This window comes from Camelus ferus, chromosome 8 (genome assembly GCF_009834535.1).
Source record: "Camelus ferus isolate YT-003-E chromosome 8, BCGSAC_Cfer_1.0, whole genome shotgun sequence".
NCBI classification, from domain to species: Eukaryota; Metazoa; Chordata; class Mammalia; order Artiodactyla; family Camelidae; genus Camelus; species Camelus ferus.
The window spans coordinates 43,445,014-43,467,318 of NC_045703.1; the positions used below are offsets into that span (position 1 = coordinate 43,445,014).

The 22,305-nt window shown below is 35.0% G+C and overlaps 2 protein-coding genes across 3 annotated transcripts in view; one reads left to right on the top strand and one right to left on the bottom strand.

Annotated features, from left to right (window-relative positions):
* C8H6orf58 (chromosome 8 C6orf58 homolog) overlaps positions 1–6,499 on the top strand; it is a 161,032-nt gene extending 154,533 nt beyond the window's left edge. The window contains exon 8 of the mRNA XM_032484862.1: positions 6,456–6,499. Coding sequence (XP_032340753.1) covers positions 6,456–6,458 — 3 coding nt within the window. The 3' untranslated portion in view covers positions 6,459–6,499. The remainder of the gene's footprint in view (positions 1–6,455) is intronic.
* The window catches only part of THEMIS (thymocyte selection associated), a 155,684-nt gene that overhangs the window by 113,933 nt on the left and 19,446 nt on the right, over positions 1–22,305 (bottom strand). For both annotated transcript variants that reach the window (XM_032484854.1, XM_032484852.1), the window contains exon 2: positions 5,590–5,748. In XM_032484854.1, coding sequence (XP_032340745.1) covers positions 5,590–5,748 — 159 coding nt within the window. The remainder of the gene's footprint in view (positions 1–5,589; positions 5,749–22,305) is intronic.

A 22,305-nucleotide genomic window follows, 5' to 3' on the forward strand; every position in this document is an offset into this window, starting at 1 on the left:
AGTTTTTGCCTGCTCCGGTCTTCAGCATGGGAGATGGGAAATACCCAACTCCAACCCACTCTAGCCATCCTGTCCCACCTAATGGGTGGGGAATGGGACTGAGAAGCACTTGTAAAGTTCACAGTTCAGAGGCACAGGCTCACAAAAATACCATTACCTAATAATAGCAATAGAGAAAGTCTCCCCTCCTGCCATACCTTATTGCCACATTACTAAAGACCTATTTACTACAGATCCTTTTAACCAGTACACCATGTCTGACTATCATGGGAAAAAGTACAAGGCATACTAAAAAAGGAAAAAACAAAACAAAAAGACAATTGAAGAGACAGGGCAAGCATCAGAATCAGACACAGACACAGACATGGCAGGGATGTTGGAATAATCAGACTAGGGATTTAAAACAATTATGATTAATATGCTAAAGGTTCTAGTGGATACAGTAGAACAGGTGGGCAATGTAAGCAGAGAGATAGAAACCTGAGAGAAAACTAAAACGAATTGCTAGATATCAAAAATAATGTAACAGAAATAAAGAATGCCTTTGATGGGCTCATTAGTAGACTGAACAGAGCTGAGAAAAGAATCTTTGAGCTTGAGGCTATATCAATAGAACTTCCCAAAACAGAAAATCGAGAAGGAAGAAAAAATAAAACAAAAACACAGAAAAGAATTTCCAAGTACTGTGGGATAAAACCAAAAGGTGTAACATATGGAAATACCAGAAAGAAAGCAAAGAGAAATAAGAACAGAAGCAATAATTGAAGCAATAACTGGGAATTTCCCACAAGTTAATGTCAGACACCAAACCACAGATCCAGGAAACTCAGAGAACACTCAACAGGATTAAAAAAAAAAAAAAGAAAGAAAGAAAGAAAAGAAAAACCAACATAGGAATACCACATTCAAACTAAAGAAAATCAAAGACAAAAAAATCTTGAAAGAAGTCATAGCCTATATTACCTACAGAAGAGCAAAGATAAGAATTACATTTAACTCAGAAATTATGTAAGCAAGAAGAGAGTGGGGTGAAATATTTAAAGTGTTGAGGAAAAAAACCCCGCCAACTTAGAATTCTGTACATTAATATCCTTCAAAAGTGAAGGAGAATTAAAGATTTCTCAGACAAACAACAACTGTGGGAATTTGTTGCTGATAGATCTTCTTTGAAAGAAATATATTTTTAAAAAGTTCTTCAAAGAGAAGAAATGATAGTAGGAACATGGAACCACATAAAGAAAGGAAGAGCATCAGAAAAGGAATGAGTGAGAATAATCTAAAAACTTCTATTTTCTTATTCTTAATTAATGTAACAGATAAAATTTGTTCATGATAATATCAACAATGTATTCAACTATAAATCTGAAAGAATCAACAAAAAACTCCTAGATCTAATCAGTATAGCAAGGTTTCAAGATACAATGTTAATATACAAAAGTCAACCACTTTTACATATACTAGCAGTGAATAAGTGGAATTTAAAAAAAAGAAAAAAGGGGACTGTAATAAACTCGTCTACAAAACAGAAACAGACTCACAGACATAGTAAACAGTCTTATGGTTACTGGGGAAAAGGTGGTAAGGGATCAATCTGGGAGTTTGAGATTTGCAAATGATAAGCACTATATATAAAAATAGATAAAAAACCAAATTTCTTTTGTATAGCATAGGGGACTATTCAGTATCTTATAATAACCTTTAATGAAAAAGAATATTAAAATGAATGTATGTAAATATATGCATGACTGGGACATTATGTTGTATACCAGAAGTTGACACATTGTAACGGACTATATTTCGATTAAAAAAAATACCATTTGCATTAACACCTAAAAAAGGATTATTTACCTATAAATCTGACAAAATATATACAAGATCTATATGAGGAAGTCTACAAAATTCTGATGAAAGGACTCAAAGAACTAAAAAAATGGAGAGATATTCTATGTTCATGAACAGGAAAATGCAATACTGTTAAGATGTCAGTTCTTCCCAACTGCATTGATAGATTCAGTGCAATGCCAATCAAAATCCCAGTAAGTTATTTCATGGATATTGATAAACTGATTCTGTAGTATATACGGAGAGGCAAAAAGCCTATTACAGCAACACAATATTGAAAGAGGAGAACAAAGCCAGTGAACTGACCTACTCAACATCAAGACTTATTATAAAGTTGCAGTAATCAACACAGTGTGATACTGGTGAAAGAGTAAAAAAATCAATTAAACATAATGGAGAGCCCATAGAAATATAGTCAATGGATCTTTGACAAAGGAGCAAAGACCTTAGGTTTGACGGTACATTTTTAGACATGACGCCATAGGCAAAATCTACAAAAGAAATAACTGATAAGTTGGACTTCTTTTTAAACAATTTTGCTCAGTGAATGATACTGTCAAGAGAATAAGAAGACAACCTACTGTCTGAGATAAAATATTCATAAAATACATATGTGATAAAGGACTTGTACCCAAAATACACAAAGATCTCTTAAAAATCAATAAGAAAACAAATAACCTGATTAAAAACTGGGCAAAAGACCTGACCAGAACACCTTGCCAAAGAAAGTGGCATGGCAAATAAGCATATGAAAATATGTTCAACATTATATGTCATTAATAAATTGAAAATTAAAATAATAATAAGATAGCATAGCTCTATACATATTAGAATGTCCAAAATCCAAAACACTGACAACACAAAATGCTGGTAAAGATGTGAAGCACCAGGAACTCTCACTTATTAGTGGTGGGAATGCAAAATGGTGAAGCCATTTTGGAAGAGAGTTTGGCAGGCTCTTTAAATATATTCTTACCTACGGTCCAGCAATCATGTTCCTTCATTTTGGCAAATCCCTAAAGGGTTGAGAATTAATATTTACACAAAAACCTGCACATGAGTTTATGGGTTTTTAATTCATAATTGCCAAAACTTGAAAGTAACCAAGTTGTTCCTCAGTAGGCGAGTGGCTAAAGGAACAGTGGTATATCCAGACAACGAACTATTATTCAGTGCGAAAAAGATATGAGCTACAAACCATGAAAAGACATAATGGGATTTTGATATTGAAGAGGCTATATAAATTTGAAACAGGTAGTATAGTATATGGGAAATCTCTGTACCTTCTACTCAATTTTACTATGAATCTAAAACAGCTCAAAAAATAAAGCCTATTTTTTAAAGGGAATTAAAATCGTACACTAGAAAATATCTAATACAAAAGAAGGCAAAAATGGATAAATAGAGAAACACAAAAGACTTAAGACATATGGAAAACAAACAGCAAAATGGCAGATTTAAATCTCACACTATCAATAATTACAGTAGGTATATAAATGGATTAAATAATTAAAAGGCAGAGATTGGCAAATGGATTACAACACATCATCCAACTATATACTGTCTATAAGAGACATACTTCAGACTCAAAGACACAAATTGTTTGAAAGTAAAGCAATAGAAAAACATAGACCATGAACATAGTAACCAAAAGAAAACTGGAATGACTACATTAATGTTAGAAAAAACAACTTTAAAACAAAAATTGTTACTAGAGACAAAGAAGGATATTATATAATGACAAATGAGAAACTCCATCAAGAAGAGGTAACAATTATAAACACATATACACCTCATATCAGAGTCCCCAAATACATGAAGCTAGAGCTGACAGAATTGAAAAGAAAAATAAGACAATTCAACAATAACAGTCAGAAACTTCAATAGTATACTTTCTAAAGGGGATAGAACTAGATAAAAGATCCACAAGGACATAGGAGACTTGAACAATACTCTAAGCTAACAGAGATCTGTGGAATGCTCTGTAGAACCCAACACCACCAGAATACACATTCTTCTGAAGTGAACCTGGAACATTCTTCAGGACAGGCCATATGTTAAGACATAAAACAAGTCAAACAAAGTATGTCTTCCAACCACAATAAAATAAAATTATAAGTTATAATCCCCCAAATTGGAAAATTCACAAATAAGGAAGGTTGTTTTAAAAATAAATTGAATTTTTTCAGTTTAAAAATCTAACTGGGTATCTATTGCTATGTAGGATGGGGTAAGAAAGGAATAATTAGAAGGTAAGCAATTAGTAAGATTTCAATTGAAAGGGGTAAAATATTGGAACACTTGGAAGAATCTTCTCCTCATATAGTAAATTTATTTTCATTCTCCAAACCTCAATTCAAATATAACTTTGTCTGAAAAGCCTTCCTTGACTCCACCAATGATGGTAATAATAATGTTAATAATGTTAATAAAAGCTGACATTTTTATAGCCTTTGCTATATAACAAGTATCATTCCAAACACTTTAAATATATTTCAATATTTAATCCTCCCAGCAACACTAGGAAATAGATAGTATTATTATTCCCATTTTACATGAGAAGAGGGTAAATAACTTGGAGAGGTTACATAACTAAAAAGTGACAGAGTTGGGATTCAAACATAATGACTCTGAAATCCATGTTCTGAAGCATGACCAACTGAAGTTAGATGTTCCTTATCAAGACTCTCATGGAATCCATGTATACTTCAGTCATTCCATGGATCACAGTATATTGAAAATGCTTACTAGATTTTCTTGTTCCACTAATGACACATTCAATAAACAGTTATTCATTTAATAAGCCACTATTGAGCACATTCTTTGTGCCAGAAAATATGCCTGTTACTCGAAATAAAATCACATATGTCATATTTCATCTGTCAAAGAGTTTTAGCCTCACGCAGAGTTCAGCACACTATATAATAGTTCACAGGCCAAATTCAGCCGGCCACCTGTTTTTATAAATAAATTTTTATTGAACCACAGCTCATCGGTTTATGTATTATTTGTAGCTTCTTTCATGTTACAACATCAGAGTGTAGTAGTCGTTACAGAGACCATTTGGCAGGCAAAGTCTAAAATATTTACTATCTGCTCCTTTTCAGAAAAACTCTGCCAACCCTGGTCTAAAGAATAAGACAAATAACAAAATCATCAATTACTACCCTATAAAGTGCATGCTATAGTGCCCAAGATACTATGGGAACATAAAAGAGAGAGATCTAGATTAGATTAGAGGGTCAGCAAAAGTTTTCCAGGAGACATAATATTTGAGCTAATTTTTGAAGGCTGAGTGGAGTTAATACTCACAGAAGATGAGCCAGACCTATCAGTAAGACCAGGTCATCAAGTTTAGCAATGATCCAAGGAGGCAGAATATCGGCAATAGGAATTAAGAGAGTAAATATGTTTAAGAAATATTAGTTAGTTCAATATAACTTATGAAAATATACCTTTAAGTTCTTATTTCCTGCCATCTAGCACAGCTAATGGTGCGTATAGTCGGAACTCACTAAATATTTGTTAACAAAAATATTAAGTTCTAAATAAATGTTTACTAAAATGGGGAGAAAATAATTGCCTTCTATTAGTCCTTAAAATCATTTAACTATAAGAATTTTGGTTTTTTCACCCACTGCCCTAGAGTTAAAGAAAAAAACTTTCCCATTGTTTTCAGTTGTATAGATGTATGTAACATTTAACAATACAGTTTTACAAATGAGAAATGGCTGCAATATGCTGTACCTGGAAAATTCATAGGCAGTTCAAATGGTTGTGGAGACGCACAGCCTTCAACATGCTCACACATTTCAGCTATGATCTTCTTAATTTTGAGGCCAGTAATTTTAATCACTTCTCCTGTTGACAAACAGCATTCATTTCCAAACATTTCATAAATAGAACCTGAAAAAAAGAAGAGAAAAAAAAAAACAGCTTTTAAAAAAGAATTCAATAGTGAAGAACAAAGTAGGTATCAAAAGGCTCATATGAAATGTTTTTATTCAGTTCCTCTCTTAGCTGCCTACTAAACAAGAATTTAACCAAGCTTGGCAAAATGTACAGCATGTACCAAGAAAAATATTAGATTTTCACTTCATCCACTGGGCAAAGTGTAAACAATCTTACTTTTGTTTTTATTGTAAATTGAATTTATGGTTTCCTCAGCACCTTTAGCTCATCTTTCCAAGGTCAAGCTACAGCCAAGTCTTCCCCAACCGGGATTTATGATCTTTTTTTGCTGGGTCACAGAATAAGCTTACATGAGTCAACAATGATCTAAGTAAGTACGGCAAACAGGGTTGTAATACAATCCAACATCCAAAGACAGAGGGATTGCACACTGGGGCTTCATATTAAGAGCATTTATAAGATCTGGTTCTCTTCATCATCGTGAATATAACGTTTTGTCCATTTAATCTCTTGTTTTGACAAGCTGGAAACAACTCTCAATATCTTTAAGGCAATAGGGGGCAGACCAATCCAGACAAACTGAAAAGCTTCATTTTGGTTCAGGATTTCAGTCTCCTTTCTAATAAACCTTTTATCATAGATGATAAAGCTAGATTTTTCATCCATTTATTTTCCTTTTATATCTCCTGATGGAAGAACAGTGAGCAGTGAAATAACTGGATGATGAGCAACAGGAAAGAGGAGAAGCAAAAGCTCTGGATAATCTACCTCCAGTAAAAAGGGAACAAACCTCAAATTGCACCTCTGGCATATTACCACTTTACAATGGAGCAGTAAACTAAAGGCTGTTGTAAATAAACACTGCAAAACTGTGGAGTTTGAAACGTCAATTTTTCCTTACCCCAATATGATTTATATCCTCTTTACCACCTTAAAGTGTGAACAGTATGAGCACAAGATTTTAGGTTGGTTGGTTGTTTTTTCTGAAATTTCCTCTGCTGAACCTCCTCCTCATAGGATCCTGCCTGATATATAGCAGGCACTGAAAATATTTTTTATAGTATTAATGGTTATAAAAATTATTAAGCCTGGCATCCAATCTAGCTTTAAACAACTCTGTGATTATATTAGAGTCTCATCAGGGAGCAGGAGGGGTACATGCAAATTAGAACACTTTGAGGAAGTTTTAACAAAGGGGCAATTTGCACACAGGCACAGACAGTTCTAGGCAGCACAAGGAAACGTAAATGTCCTGATCTCACTCTTCCTCCAGTTGGATAATTTGCCAGGGCACTCCAATGCCCAAACCCAGCCAGAAGCCAGAGGACCAGGGAGCTGCTGATCCTCCACAGAAGTCAGCCTCCCAGGCAAAAAGTGGAAGTGGAAATCTAGCACACAAACCTTACTGCCCATTATTTAATGAGGGCTATTTTTTCAAGCATGCTTGTATATCTGCTCCTCATATACATCTACAACTCCCTCCTTTTCTCATATTATTCCCGTAGCTACATGTGTTCATACTTTCATTAACTCCAGTACATTGTGTTGTCAGCCATCTCAAATCCCTTATGGAACAAACTGGGATATTAAAAATAATAATAAATCCACAGTGACATTTTCTTCCAGTGAACTCAGAATAGTTATTTTCTATGATCCTCATTTGGCAATTAATCACATACTAACATTTTACACCTTCAGTATTATCTCATTCTGTACTTAATTTTCTATGACTTTAGTTTGTACTACTCCCAACTCAATTTTAAGTTTCATGGGAAAAAAAAAACCCATTACATTACATTCTTGCATAACTACCAACACATCAACCTCCCTTCCTCATTCATTCCCCAAACTTCAATGAACACCTACTATGTGTCAGGCACTGTAACTGGCAGTAGGTATCAGAGATAAAATGCATGTCTTCCCCGACAGAAACACTGTTCTGAAGACAACAGAAAGTCAACAGACAATTGCAACAGAATATGAGAAAGTTATAATATTGGAAATACAGGGCATTGTAGGGTAAATTGGAGGCATTTAATTAAGCAATTAGATAGGAAAGAGATTAGGGAAAGGTTTGTGGAGGAGATGATAGCTGAGCCGATCTTTAAAGGAAGCATCACAAGATGTTAGGACAAGAAAAGGAAAGAATATTTGACAAGACAGTGAGATGTGAAAGAGCCTGATACATTTTGGAAACATCACATAATTTGCTGTCTCAAATATAAAGTAAAAAGGGGGAACTGGTAAGAAAGAAGACTAGAGAAGTAGAGGGAGTCTAGATCATGTAGTGTCTTTATAAAATCACCAGTAAACAGAAAAGCCAATCGAAGTATGAAGCATCCTCAGAGACAGAGCACTTAAATTGTCAGTTATCAGGGTCCAGGAACTAATACCAATTTAATGAGACGTCGTATGTACCTAGGTGCTTGCTATCCAAAGTGTGGTCTACTGCATCACCTGGGAGCTTGTTAGGATCTTGGCCAGACCCTAGACCTGCTGAATCAGAACTTGCATTTTTAACAAGTTCCCCAGATGATTCATAAGTACATTAAGGTTTGGAAAGCACTGGTCTAGGCAACAAATGTATAATGGAAAAAAGTCTCTGTTTCTGAGATTGTTTCAAAACTCACCAGAGAAGAAAGGGCATGTCATGAAGAGGAAGCACTCAGTATCACTGAAGTAGAGGATGTTGTAAGTAGGGAAAGGGAAGGATTTTAGAGAGCAAAATGACATGTTAAGATTTTACCAGAGTCACATTTCAACTGAAGTCTGTTTAGCTTAATTTCAACGCGAATATCTAATTGTAGATGTAATGTATAGCAAACTGACTTGTTTGGAATGCCATTTTTCTTTCAAAGATTCCATTGGAATTCAAAATTAAAAGATGGGCTTCTGTGAGATTACGTATCAATTCACAAGGAATAGAAGCCAGAGACTTCTAAGAGAAAATCTTGTGCATTTTAGTCACCACACAAAAAGCTTTTGACACTTCAGGTCTCTTTCTAAGGATCCCTCTCCTTTTGAGAAAAAAAAAAATCACTTTTTTCCAGTCATTTAAGGAAATTTTAGTCTTTAACACTTATCTTTAATTCTTTGTGACTTCCAATTTTCTCCAAGCAAGAAAGCTGTTAATTCATTTTTAATAAAGAGAGAGGTCAGTGACACCCAACTGTAGAAAGTTATGTCCATGAAAGGTGACAAGAACATATAGAAAGTCTCAAATCCCTGAAATTTGAAGAGTTCTTGTACTTTATTATCATTATAATGTCTCTTAAAATACATTTTTCCTCAGTGAAAATATAAAATGGTTAATTTACAAAACAGCCAACTTTCATAATATCAGAACAAGCGCATATAATATGCTTAATTGCCTTTTTAAAATTTGCTGAGTGTCTGAACTATGTGTTTGTGTATACATAGATATAAGAATAGTTTTCATTTCATTTTTAACCACAAGACATGTATTTTAAATATGCAAATCTTGAATCTATTAAATCTTTACAGACTGATTCTTTCCAAGTCAGAGCATATGTATTCAGGATAATGCCAAACATCAGAGAAAGCTGGAACAAAGCAGCCTGTTTTCAGTGATCAAACATTGCCCCTGAAGGCTGTAATGAAAGAGCCGTGTGCCTTTGAAATCACCTTTTCTGTAATGCTACTTTGCTCAATAAAAATGACACATTAATATCCTTTTATGAGCCCATCCCTTATTTGACAATTCATATAAGCAATGCTGTGATCACTTCAAAAAAGCCAAAACAATTGGTTCCATAGATTTTCTTCCATTTCCTCTACAAAGTTAAAAATGTGTGGCAGTCAGGGAAGAGAAAACTCACATCATTTGAAGGCTTTTTTCACTTTACTCAACAGGTACTCATGCCCTTCACTCCCAATACCCCAACTCCAGCCACTTATCCTCTCATCAGCCTGTCAAAGTTCAAACAATCCTAAAGATTCAACTCATATTAATTGTCTTCTTCAAAGCCTTTCTTTATTCCACATCTAAGTAAGATTTCTTTCCTCTGTGCTCTAATAGTACTTTGCATGTATATAGCCCTTATATGATTATTATCCCATCCTGCTATTAGGATATTATTTTCTGACCATTAATATTATGAATATCTTAGAATTTATTGAGTCCCTAGAGATGAAACATCACCTTAACCATATTTATATACTTCTTCACAAACACACAGCTGATACAGTTTTTGTCAACTAGTAGATACTTAGTGATTGTTAAATTATAACTTAGCTTTACTGTAAAATGACAATAAATTATTATGAATATAGTACAAGTCCTTCTACATCAGCAGTTTAAAGCATGGTCAGCACAAGGCTTTGGCATGGGTTATATCATCATTTGGTATGTCCAATATCAAATGCACAAGCATATGTGAGATTAGCTGGCCACCTTGTGAATTCCCTAGGCAATGAACATTAAGAGCGGGTAATTCTATAATATGAATTTCTGCCACTTTTCCATTATGTTTACCATTTTTATGTTGCTAGACTTGAGGGTGAGGCTCATAAAATGATCTGAGAAAGGTTTGGAGGAGTTAGGAATTTACTCTGTAAAGGATTAATATTGTAAGACAGCGTATAGAGAAACACATCTATACAACAGAAACAGACTCACATACATAGTAAATAATCTTATGGTTACCGGGGAAAGGGGGTGGGAATGGATAAATTTGGGAGTTTGAGATTTGCAAATGTTAGCCACTATATAAAAAATAGATTAAAAAAACTAGTTTCTTCTGTCTAGCACAGGAAACTATATTCAATACCTTGCAATAATCTTTAATGAAAAAGAATATGAAGACAAATATATGTATGTATATGCATGACTGGGACATTGTCCTGTATACTGGAAATTAACACATTATAATTGACTGTACTTCAAAGAAAATAAAAGAACCATATCAGATTGAGCTTGCTGTTCCTCATAAACAGTTGTGATTATTTACTATTGTTGTTGTTGTTGTTATTATTATTATTACATGGTCAGTCGTCCATATAAAGAGACTGTCTCCATCCCCTGTAAACAAAGACAAAGTCATTCCCACTCACTACATGAAGAATATATCTAAAAACAGATGAACATGATATTTGAGTGCAGTTTGTAAATAAATAAGCACGAAATAGCAAGCTTGCTAGGGATGAATTCTAGCTGGTACTGGATACACCACTGAGAGATACATCTGAATATTGATAGGAAATGCTCTTTCAAGGTCACAGAGACTCTCTTCCCCTTTGCCAAAATATCAATATAAGAAGGGCAAACAGTGGCACCAAGTATTAAGGAAAATGAAGGCCAACACCAGGTACAGCTAAGGCATAATCTCTCTTACTTCTAAGGATATGAGGGTTTTCTTGTTCATTGGGTGTTTAAGTGTCATCTGAGAAATCAAGCTTGCAGACAGGAATGTTCTAGAAACTACAGTGAATGTCGGTGAGTCTAAGTCTAGACGTAGGGAAGCAATAAAAGCCACAATGGGTTGAAAAGGCTGGAGCCTAAGAGTCAATAAAGCAGATTAAAATAGTAGTGAGGCCAGAAACCACAAAGTGTCCAATTTTTCAACCATTCTGAGTAAAGAGTGTGGCATTTAAATGACTAAGTTTTAGGGGTTGAGAAAGATTCACAGTTTCATTCACCAGCTAAAAACTTGATGTTTGTTTACTAGTACGATCAATTTAATAGATTAAATAAAACTGTGGTGAGAGGGTTTGCAAGTTGTTGTTATGACAGAAGTCGTTGTGGCTCTTTGTGTTAACAAGTAAAGGGACTTGGGATATGTGAAATAAATATCCCCCTACATATCTATAAAACCTGATGATGGTGGAGCAAACTGGCAGTTCCACATGTCTCAACACTATTATTGATCAAATATTCCCCACATTTCACCCAAATTTTAACTCTCAAAATACCATTATAAATAATGTTATAATTTCTTATGTGAACAATGGTGCATTGAGAGTTTAGGAATGACTTGGTTTCAAGTACATTTTATATACTTTAATATACTTGCCTATGTTTTATATCCTAAATGTTAAATAAAGCTACTGCAGACCTTTATAACCATTTAAAATCATAAACTTGTTCTCCATATCCCATTTAATGAATATAAATATGCTGATTGAATTGATTATACATGGGCTCCAATGCACTATAATGCAATGCATAAAAAATAAAACTTTACTATATTATAAATTTTTCCTAAGTTCACTAGCACTGATCACTTAATTAACCATTCTGTTTATGAAATATGAAGACTGAAGTTATTTTATGTTCATTGAATTAGATAATAAAAATATGCTTGAATTTTCTTTTTATTTTTTAAAATTTATTTTTATAACAGTTAATTTGTATTGCATTTTATTGAAGTACCAGTCTATAATGGATTGGGAAAAGAAAATAAATTATACCTTCACTACAGATAGTTTGAGAAGCACTTCTCTAAACTGTTAAGTACAAAAATATGACCACATTCAGTATTCAGTGCAAGGAATCAGGGTGTAGTCTCAGGAAAGAGTTAGAATAAAATCTGAACACACTGGAAAAAGGAAAGTTATAATCTAATACACAAAGCCCTAATCAGTATTATTAACTCATCTATTTCAATGTCAACAGCAGCCTAGGTGCCCTGACTAAAAGACAAAGGAATTTTAATCAACTTGACAGTAATAGTTCTAATTACAAATTATTGCATTGGCATTCTGATTTGTACATTATACTCCTCTGCGTTGTATGAGGCAATGCTTGAACCTAATTGAGCCTGGAGTTGATGAATTTACACAGCAAAGTTCCAAATCCAGGAGCAGGTGAAATTCCCTAGGAGATGAATTTTGTGAGTTCTATCTAACTAGCATGCCAGATATTCTCCATGAGAGAGATGGCAAATATCTAAACTATATTATACCATTTTTCCCTTCCATCAGTAATCATCCATGGCACATTTCCAGCTGAATCCAGATGAGGTCAAATCATCCTCTTCAACTTAAAGTTCAAGTGACTATCCATCAATTGAAGACGGTATGCCAGGTATAAATTATTCCCAGCCCAGTCTTATTCTATGACTTTTCTTGCTTTCTTTAAGCCCCCTTGGGTGATATTTATTTGTAAAGATTTTAATCCTCAGATTGGGCTAATGTACTCTCAAAGGTTTAGTTAAAAGAAATCTGGCAGAAGAGTATAGACTCCTTCAATCCATCATTTTTTCCCAGGCAGCTGTCTGAATTGAGGCATAAAACATCTAACCTGATAATAATCACAACTTTATATAGCCCAGTGGCAGCTGTCAGATGACTTTCAACTTCATTTATATTTCTAAGCAAAGTGCCATTAATTCTAATGATCTCTTGAATCACTGAGTCTTAGTGTCAGGAGCTTAAATACCATCTTTTCCTATGAACATATTAAAATGGCTACGTCTCTATATAATATCTCTACCTACTGGTTGTCCAAACTGTATTTGAACACTTTCTCTGATGGAATTCCAATTATTTTAAGGTGACCTACTCTACTTTTGGGTAATTCTTACTGTTAAAAAGCTCTGCATTTTATTGAAGGTATAATATGTGTTCCTATAGGATATACACATTAGAACTATTTTTAGCCCTTGAAATCATACAGAAAGCAACTATTTAATTCTTCTACAGAGCAGCCTTAAAATGTTTGAAGACAGCTGTCACCAGTTGTGCTCTATAACAAATCAATCTGGCAAACAACTGAAATATGTTCTGGGTCACTGCTTACAGCACAGGTTGCCCATTATAAAAATGCTTGAAGCACAACTTACATGGATGTCAAAGGCATTCTTGGAGTTGTGCAACAAGGTATCATGCCTCTCAAAAACACACATGCCCTTGACCGTTCCAGAAGAGATTCGATAGTGCCTGTCAGAGATGTTCTAAGCTAGTAAGAGAGATGAAGAGAAGAAAACACTCCTTTTGTATCAGTGGCATGCAACAGAAATTTCACATGTCAAATACTGTCCCAACCCATTGGCCAAAACTTAATCAGGTGGCCACTTTAAGCTTCACAAGGGCTGTGCAACATCTTTAGCTGGGCAGCTGTGTTCACAGCTGAAATCTCCGCTACAACAGAAGTTAGAGAGAACGGATATAGTTAGGGGGACAGCTAATGATCTCTGATCCAAAAGGTGAGGAAAAGTCATGTATATTTCATAATTTACATTAGGCTGTATGTGTCTATAAAACTACATTGTCTTATGAAGAAAAAAATGTATATTTTTATTTGAAATACCAAAGACAGGAGGTCTGTTGCTGAGGTTGAGACTGCAAGATGAAATTTCAGGGTTGAACTTTATCTCCCTAAAGAGATACAACTGTTAACATACACCCCCCCACACACATTTCTCTCCATTCATTCAGTAGGCATTTAAGTAGGTAAAAATCACAGATAAGAATACCTTCTCCAGAGTCAGTTTCAAAACCAAGGTCCACATTTAATAAATATGTGACTTCAGGCAATGTCTTCATCTGTAAAATGGGGATGGTGCCTCAATTTCTTTATCTTTAAAATGAGGATAGTAATTTTAACTCAGATAGTTGCTTTGAGAATCAAAGTAGATCATTTTTAAGTGCATGGCCAAAATCTGGCATCTATTTAGGGCTCAATAAATATTAGCCATAGTTAATGTCATTATTATTATTTCATATGATATTGTTTAAGACTAAATAATTCAGTATAATATAAACTGGTATGATTTCCTCGGTCAAGATGAAAGATAAATGGTTTCTTATGGATGAGGATGGTGATTTGCCTGAATAAAAGAAATTGATATTTTCTTTGTCTATCATCCTAAGAAGGCAAAAATGATGGAAGTGAAAATAGAAACTTGAGAAGATGTTCTTGGACTGGGAATAAAGATACATTAAAGGTCATTTTCCCCCAACTTTTATCAATAAACCTTGGTTTGCCACAAATGGGTTTCAAGTACTCCAACATATTGATCTCCTTCTTCCTTGAGATGACCAACTCAGATATGTCTGGGATGACTGGTGGCTTTGCCTGGTGGCATCTGGCTGCAAGTTACCTTGTCTGTGCACCCCAACCAAACAAATACAGTGGACCATTGAACATCACTGGGGTTAGGGTGCCTACCTTCCAGGCATCGAAAAACTGCCTATACTTTATAGTCAGCTTTCTGTATCTGTGGTTCCACATTAATCTATTCAACATTAACTGAATGCATGTTATGTGCCAAAGAAAAGAACTATGATAAGTACTACTGATACAATGGTGACCAATTTATACGTGGTCCTTAATCTTCATGAAACATTTAACATACTGAAATAAAAGGTATTAATGAAAGAATCATACAAATATATGATTACAAAATGATAATTACTATGAAAGAAGTTGCATGCACTAGGAGAAAGGGCCTGGGCTTCTAACCCCCATGAATAGTACAACAGTACTATACTTATTTATTAACCTATTCAACAAATAAATATTAAGTGCCAGCCATATTAATCCAAGTTTACAGTAAAGTTCTTTTTAAAAATTTAGATTTGGATTTCTGTTTCTGGGAAGATGGAGTAGGCACACATTTTCCTAACCTTATATATTCCAGACTTAAAGGTAAAGATGCTGGCAATCTAGAAATGCCAATGTGTATAGACAAAAAAAGCTCCAATAAATCCTGTTCTCTCTGGCCAAAAAGTCAGGAAAGGAACAGCCTAGTAAAACAGAAAACTTTTTAACAATAATCACTCTACTCAAGTCAAACTTCACCGAAATGACTTGGTTTCTGATTTTTGCTTCTCCAGCAGGGAATGGGGGTGCACTGCCTCATTATTGTCTGCTGGGATTAGAAGCCCAGGTTCCCCTTTCAGCCTCTGCTGACACCTGGGGAGAGGATCCTCCTTGCTGCTGAACAGAGTGGGAGCACTGGCTCCTCACCAGGCTTTCACTGATACCACCCTTGATGGGAGGGATACTAGTGTCTCATCTCTCTTGCACACGTGGCCTCCAGTTACACTTTCTGGTGGGGTGGTGCCTCATTAGGCAATAGTGGAAGTCCTAATTTTTCACTGAGTGTTCTCTGACAGCACCACTGGAGGGAGAAGAAAGTACACTGTAGTAATGCTGAATGGGGTTGGAAGTCCAGATTCCCCAACTGGTTTCCCTGACAGAAGGTGGGGGCTTATTAGCTCAAAAAGATGCAAGTCCCATCTCTCATCTCGGCCTTTTCTGACACCACCTCAGCAAAGGGTGGATGAGTATCTTATTACACTCCTGAGGATGAGATTCTAGTCTCTACTCAGCCTTCCCAGGTGTAGGTGGTTGTGGAACCAAATATTTTTCGGTAATGTTTGTAAATGCTCTGTATCTTGACTGTATCAATGCCAATATCCTGGCTATACTATAGTTTTATAAGGTGTTACAGCTGAGGGAAACCGGGTGAAGGAGACATGGGATTTCTCTATATTGTGGCATATAATTGTGTGGGTCCACAGTCAGCTCAAAAGAAAGGGTTTAACTTAAATAAATGTGTGTATGTGTGTGCTGCAGGGCAACTTCTCACACCAGTGACAGACTGAGAAAACCTGAGCCAAACACAAGAACACATGTGGATGAGGAGCAGTGGAGGCAGCCTGAGGAAAATGTATAACCCCCAAACTGCAGCAAATCCTTATGGGAGTCAGTCATGATGGGAGAGACAGAAACAGTGGGTTATACTGATACTGGAGAAGATGAGAGCCTCTTCCTACCATTGGGACTCCCAGAGGGACTCCAGAGCAGCACTGTCCATTAGACCTTTCTACAAGGATGGACATATCATAATTTGAGCTGTCCAACATTGTAGCTAATAGCCACATGGGGCTCATGAGCACCTGAAATGTAGCTGATGTTAAAATGGGGAACTCAATTTAAAAACGCATTTACTTTAATTTATTAAATTTTAAATGGCCACATAATGGCTAGTGGCTACAGTAGTGAACAGCATTTCCTTTTTCTACTAAAAAGAAAAGGAAGCTTGTAAGAGAGCCTAGGTTTTCCTATTCGTTAAGTGCTTCTGAACTTTGGTAATTTGGGCATCCTTACAACACCTTGATTGTCCTCTCATGTTAATGAAGTCAGCAAGAAACAACTTAAAGTAGAATCTCTTACATATGTAGTACGTGATGTATGATTATGGCCAAATGGGGTCGATCTGGAAGGCCGATTATTAATATCAATGGGACAGGTATTCCAGAATGTAAAAATATCACTTTTCAGATTTAAACAAATTAACATGTATTAAAGAATTATCTGACATCAGATGTCTTTCCAACATGGTCTGAATATAAAATAAAAAAGTCAATGGTCAGAGAAAACTTTAAAAGAATGGATTTGAACTGTAGGCAATATATTGCTATTGTTCTAAGAAAGTTCTTCTAAAAGCTGCTTGCAGGGTAACAAAAGGCAGGAGGGGCGAGGAGATGTGTTAGCAAGTGCAGTGGTGGTATGAGTATGCTGCAAGGCGAGTCTGAATAGCATGGTAACTGCAGACACTGAAATGACCCTCCAGGAACTGGTGAAAGAAAAGTAGAAAAATGTGACCAAGATGATTTCCAGACCACAATGCTAGAGCACTAAGAGAAACCTGGTGTACTAACGTGGAAAAGCTGGGGAGGAAACACCAAGCTCAGTTTCTGCTACATTGTTTCTAATGTCAAATGGTCACCCTTAAGCAGAGGTGGTCCTATCTATTACCTCTTCAACAGCTGTTTGCCAGCAAGCTGCACCAGAATTAATTGGGGGAAATTTAAAAATATAGATTCTTGGGCTCTACTCCAGAAACTCGAAATCAGATTCTCCAGGGTAGAATTCAGGATTATGTTTTCTTTTTTTAAAGTTCCCTAGTAGATCCCAACGTTTACTTAGTTTTGAGAAATACTGTTACAAATCACTAAACAGGTAAAAGGAAGTCAGAACTGCATATGTGAACCTGGGAATCCATAAAAATTTGGGAGTTAGTTAAAATCACACGAATAAAGACAAAACAAAAGCAACTCTGGACAGATCTACTCCAATGAGAGTGAGAATAGAGTATCTGGGATATGCGTGAAAGTAAATGTTTAATATTACAATGTGCATGTAATTTACTTAAAATAATTTAGCACTGACAATGAGGTACATACGGAGGTGTTCAGTAGTTGTAACCTATAGCCCTGGGGAAAGGATGAGGAAAACGTTAACATTTGAAGTACACTAATCAGAAATATAAACTCTGAGTGACTAGTTAATACAAAAAAGATTAATCAGAAGTTCGTATTCTTAAAACAACTACACTTGTGTCAGCCACACTTATCTATTAATAGTTTTCTTAATTAGAACAATGGATATAAGTTTTAAGATCACTTTACTGGTGAAATGCATGGTGTTCAAAATGTGTTGATTAGTTTCAAATGTAACAGAGGCACTTCTGCAAAGGCGTATGAGAACCTAGTGAGCCCAATATGGGTCCTAGGCTTCACAGTCCTGCTTCTGCAGCTGATTCAAAGCAGTTTTGTCATCTAACTAGAAGGGCAGCTGTGTCCTGCAGCTAGGATACTGCTGCAGAACTATGAGATGAACCTTTCATGCAAGGTGCTATCAGAGCATCTAAAAAGACAAATAGCTCGGATTACAAGCTGAAGCACAGGTCATACAACTCTTTTACCCATGATTTCTAATAAACGTTTTACATTTGACAAAATTTCATTGTCTAAGACCATGTACTTCCAAGGATTGAAGGCTACCAATATCTACTCCCCCAAAAACCCAATAATGGAGAATACCAAACCAATTCTGGTCAGTTGGTAACAAAAGTCATTTTCTCCAGAAAGTCTGGCATGATTTTTTTGTTTCAGTTACTCTTAATGAATAGGATGAAGTTAATATTCATCAATGGGTTTATTTTAATAAATAGGAGCTGCTAAGTTTCACTGAGCATTGAGCCTGTGGTTTTTAAAAACATGATGCCCCCTTGAATGACTCTGCTTTGTTTTTTAAAGGAATCTAAATTAGAAAAACAACTAGATGAAGCCCAACAGTAAATATACAATGCTGCAGGTCACTTGTCAGATGAATGGCATCTATCAGTAGATAATTTCACTGTCAAAATTTTAATGAGAACTTGCAAATGAATGACTTATTGTTCCAAGCAAGAAGAGAATGTTCTTAAAGCAGAAATTAAAATTTCCACTCTTACTTCTATCTTTAGTGGTTTAAAATACTCATTTAAGCTTTAAAGCATGCTGCAAGTAGCAGTTTACTAAATGTCATCTTTAAAAAAAGTCATCTTCAAAGTAATGTTATCTGTATACTAAAAAAAATTTCCTTAGCTATATTACCAGAAAATTCAGATGTTCTATTTAGTAGTTGACAAAAACTGTATCATGTATTAATCCAGAAGTGATCACATAACCTGTCGAGCATTTGTAGTGTAGAAGCACTACACAACACACCTTTGTCGCTATTACGTCTGGCTTCAAGAGGAGGCCGTGACTTCTTCGAGAGAGCTACGATGACTTGATGAGCTTTGTTGCTGTGAATTCAGCATCCTGCCTACTGCCAGGTATTGAGTAGCCACTCAGTGTTGGCTGAATAAATGGATATTCTTGGAGAGTTATTTAATCATTTGATTATTTGTTTGTTTCCTTCTATACAAGCATCAGTAAAAAAGATAACTGCTGATACTGTTATTTGAAAAACAAAGTTTTCTTCCTCCCTTTTTTAATAATCAGTGGATGGAATAATTGCACAAAAGCTTTATGGATCAGTCTCTGCCTCTATAACAAGAGGAGGTTAATTGTGTTGATCCAGATTGCTGTCTTACTCTAAAAAAAAAAAAAAAGGATTTACTAGAAATGTAGAAAATTGCTTTAAAAAAAAAAAACAAATTATGAGAGGACAGGCTGTAGAGAAAAAAAAGAAAGGAAATGGATCACTGAGGCCGTTAGCTGCTTCTGCTGTCGTGACTCTGATGTACTTGGAAAGGCCTGGGTGGTGAGAGCGCGGGGAGGCAGAAGTGGGGGTGGCTGCATTGCAACCACACAGCCTTTCAGGGCTGGAGCTTCCCACTGGGTTTCTGATTCGCGTGTCTTGCTAAGCTGGCCTTCCAGAATTTACAGCCCGCCCTCTCTAGGTCGGTTCCACTGGAGCATATTTTCTGACCAGCTGACAGGAGGTACGCCTGCTTTAACCCTCCTCGAGCGGCCCTGAGATGCACCAGACCCCGGAGCCCGCTCCTAGCCCAGTCACTAGGGTCACAGCTACCTCGTTCTCCTGATGTTTCAAAGCATGCAATGAGCATACAGTTGAACTGAGTTTTTTTTTTTTATGCCATCTCTATTATTGTCCTCTTATTTGCCCTTTCTTTGAATGAAAAACTTGATAGTAATGGGTCTTATTTTATATGCTCCCCTCAGCCAGGTTTTACTAGAGCACATAATGGGTACTGAAAGTACATTACTGTCAAAGAGCATCTGCAAATGCATCAAATCTCATTTAACTAAAATACAGAGGCGAATGGAAGGGAGGGAGGAAAGGAAAGAGCCAGCCTGTGCCTGTTCTAACACAAATTGAAATTTACATTATTGTCAAGAGTCTATAAACTATTTGAACATCCTAAATCATTGCTGACTTTTTAAATTAGTGGTATAAATAATACACTGTATTTAAATAGGAATATATTTAAATTAGTAACTATTTTACTAATATTCAAAATCAGAGTGGTATCCAATGAACAGTTAATTCAAAACTCACGTGATTTGATTTCACAAGTTCTGGGAAAAAATGTTTTAAATATGTTTTAGGCTTTTCCTGATGTCAACAGAGAAGTTTAAAAAAAAGTACTTTGGTCTGTGGTTAGAATTCACACATCGTTTATGGGGCAGGTGTTCTTTCCTCAACTGACACAAGTGCTGAATCACTAAAACCAACCCTTCTAACCTAGAGTAAAACTCTTTAGACCTAATCACACGAACCTGGAAAATCAGAATTAATTTCATTACATAGATTAGTGGAAACCTTCCCCACGTCCTAATAAATTATTTTTCTTTAAAATAACAACAAAATCTTCTCAAATAATGAGTCTACTGCCATTTAAAAATGTTATTTCATGTGAAAAAGCTTTGTTTCATTTAAATAAATTTCATCTCATGGCTTTTGCTAAAATCTTAAGTTTCAAAAAGGTGCAAGGATTCCAAATATTTATTAGGAGTAAAACAAAGTAGATGTCCCAATTAAAATGTAAAATATTAAAATTCAAGATCTTGGATATTGCATCAAAGATAGACATTTCTAAAAATATTGTTTTAGATTTCTTTTAACATTACTTGAAGTTACCTTCTCTCCCATTCTCAGTATTTACCCATCAGTCATTTAGCAGTGCCTAACAATATTTAGTAGTATCATAATATACAAAAGTACAAACTTCTACACTTAAGGCAAAAGCTTTTTATTTTCTCTTCCTTTAATAAATGTTTTTCAGTGCTAAATAATTTGTCAATAATTAGTACCTATTACAATGAATTTAAGTAATTAATGACTCTAACCAAAATGTTCATTTCACATTGAAAATCACACTTGAAAATCTAGCAGTCAATAAAAAATACAATTTTTACTTAATCTATGGCTTAGTCACTTCTTTATATATATAAAATGAAGAAAGCGTATGAATAATCTATATTTACATGATTATATCTAACAGCATATGACAGCTCTACTTTTTTTAACCTTTGTATTGCACAGTCAAGGTCGGTATTTAACAAATATGTTAGAAAATTTTAAGTGTGAACTAACACTCTAAAATAGATGTGAAAATGTGTGTCACTGTACAAAAATGTCCACATTTTGGAACTTGTCCACTTAAGTAAACAACACAAAAAATTTTCTGGCACTTATTTTCCTCTACAGCTTTCGAAAATAATAAAACTGAAATTACTCTTATCTGAGCTTGTCTTGCTTGTTTTTAATGTACCTACTTTAGGGAAACTTTTTCTAAAATAAGGCCTGTTTGAGCTAAGTTTTAGGGGGAAAATGTGTTCCATTCAAGCACAAACACAGAAATGCACTAAACTTTTAAAACTCTTTGACATTTTTGAACTTCAAATATTTTGATGCTCATTTTTTAAAATATAAAGTTTAATTACACTGAAAGGGTAACTCAAATGTGCAGAGTATGGCTTAAAGGTAACCTAGGAGCTAAAGTATACAGTAGATGAAGTGTCAATTCTTTTCCAAAATTGATTTGGAAATGATTCCAAAGTTTTTATAGAAAAAAAAATTCAACATCATTTCAGATAAGATTATGCCTTAAAGAATGTAATTTATGCATATTAACAAATCAATATAATTCCAATATATTTTTCAAATGAAACTGAACATTTAGGTTTGCCAAATTCCATTTTGATAGTCATTTTAGTGTCCAACCATATGCCACTGACACAAATTTGTATTTACTTTAAAATTATATTATCAATTTCAAATGTTGGAATAGAATAAGTTTTACTTAATTTTAAAGCTTAGATATAAAAATTTTCAAATTTCAC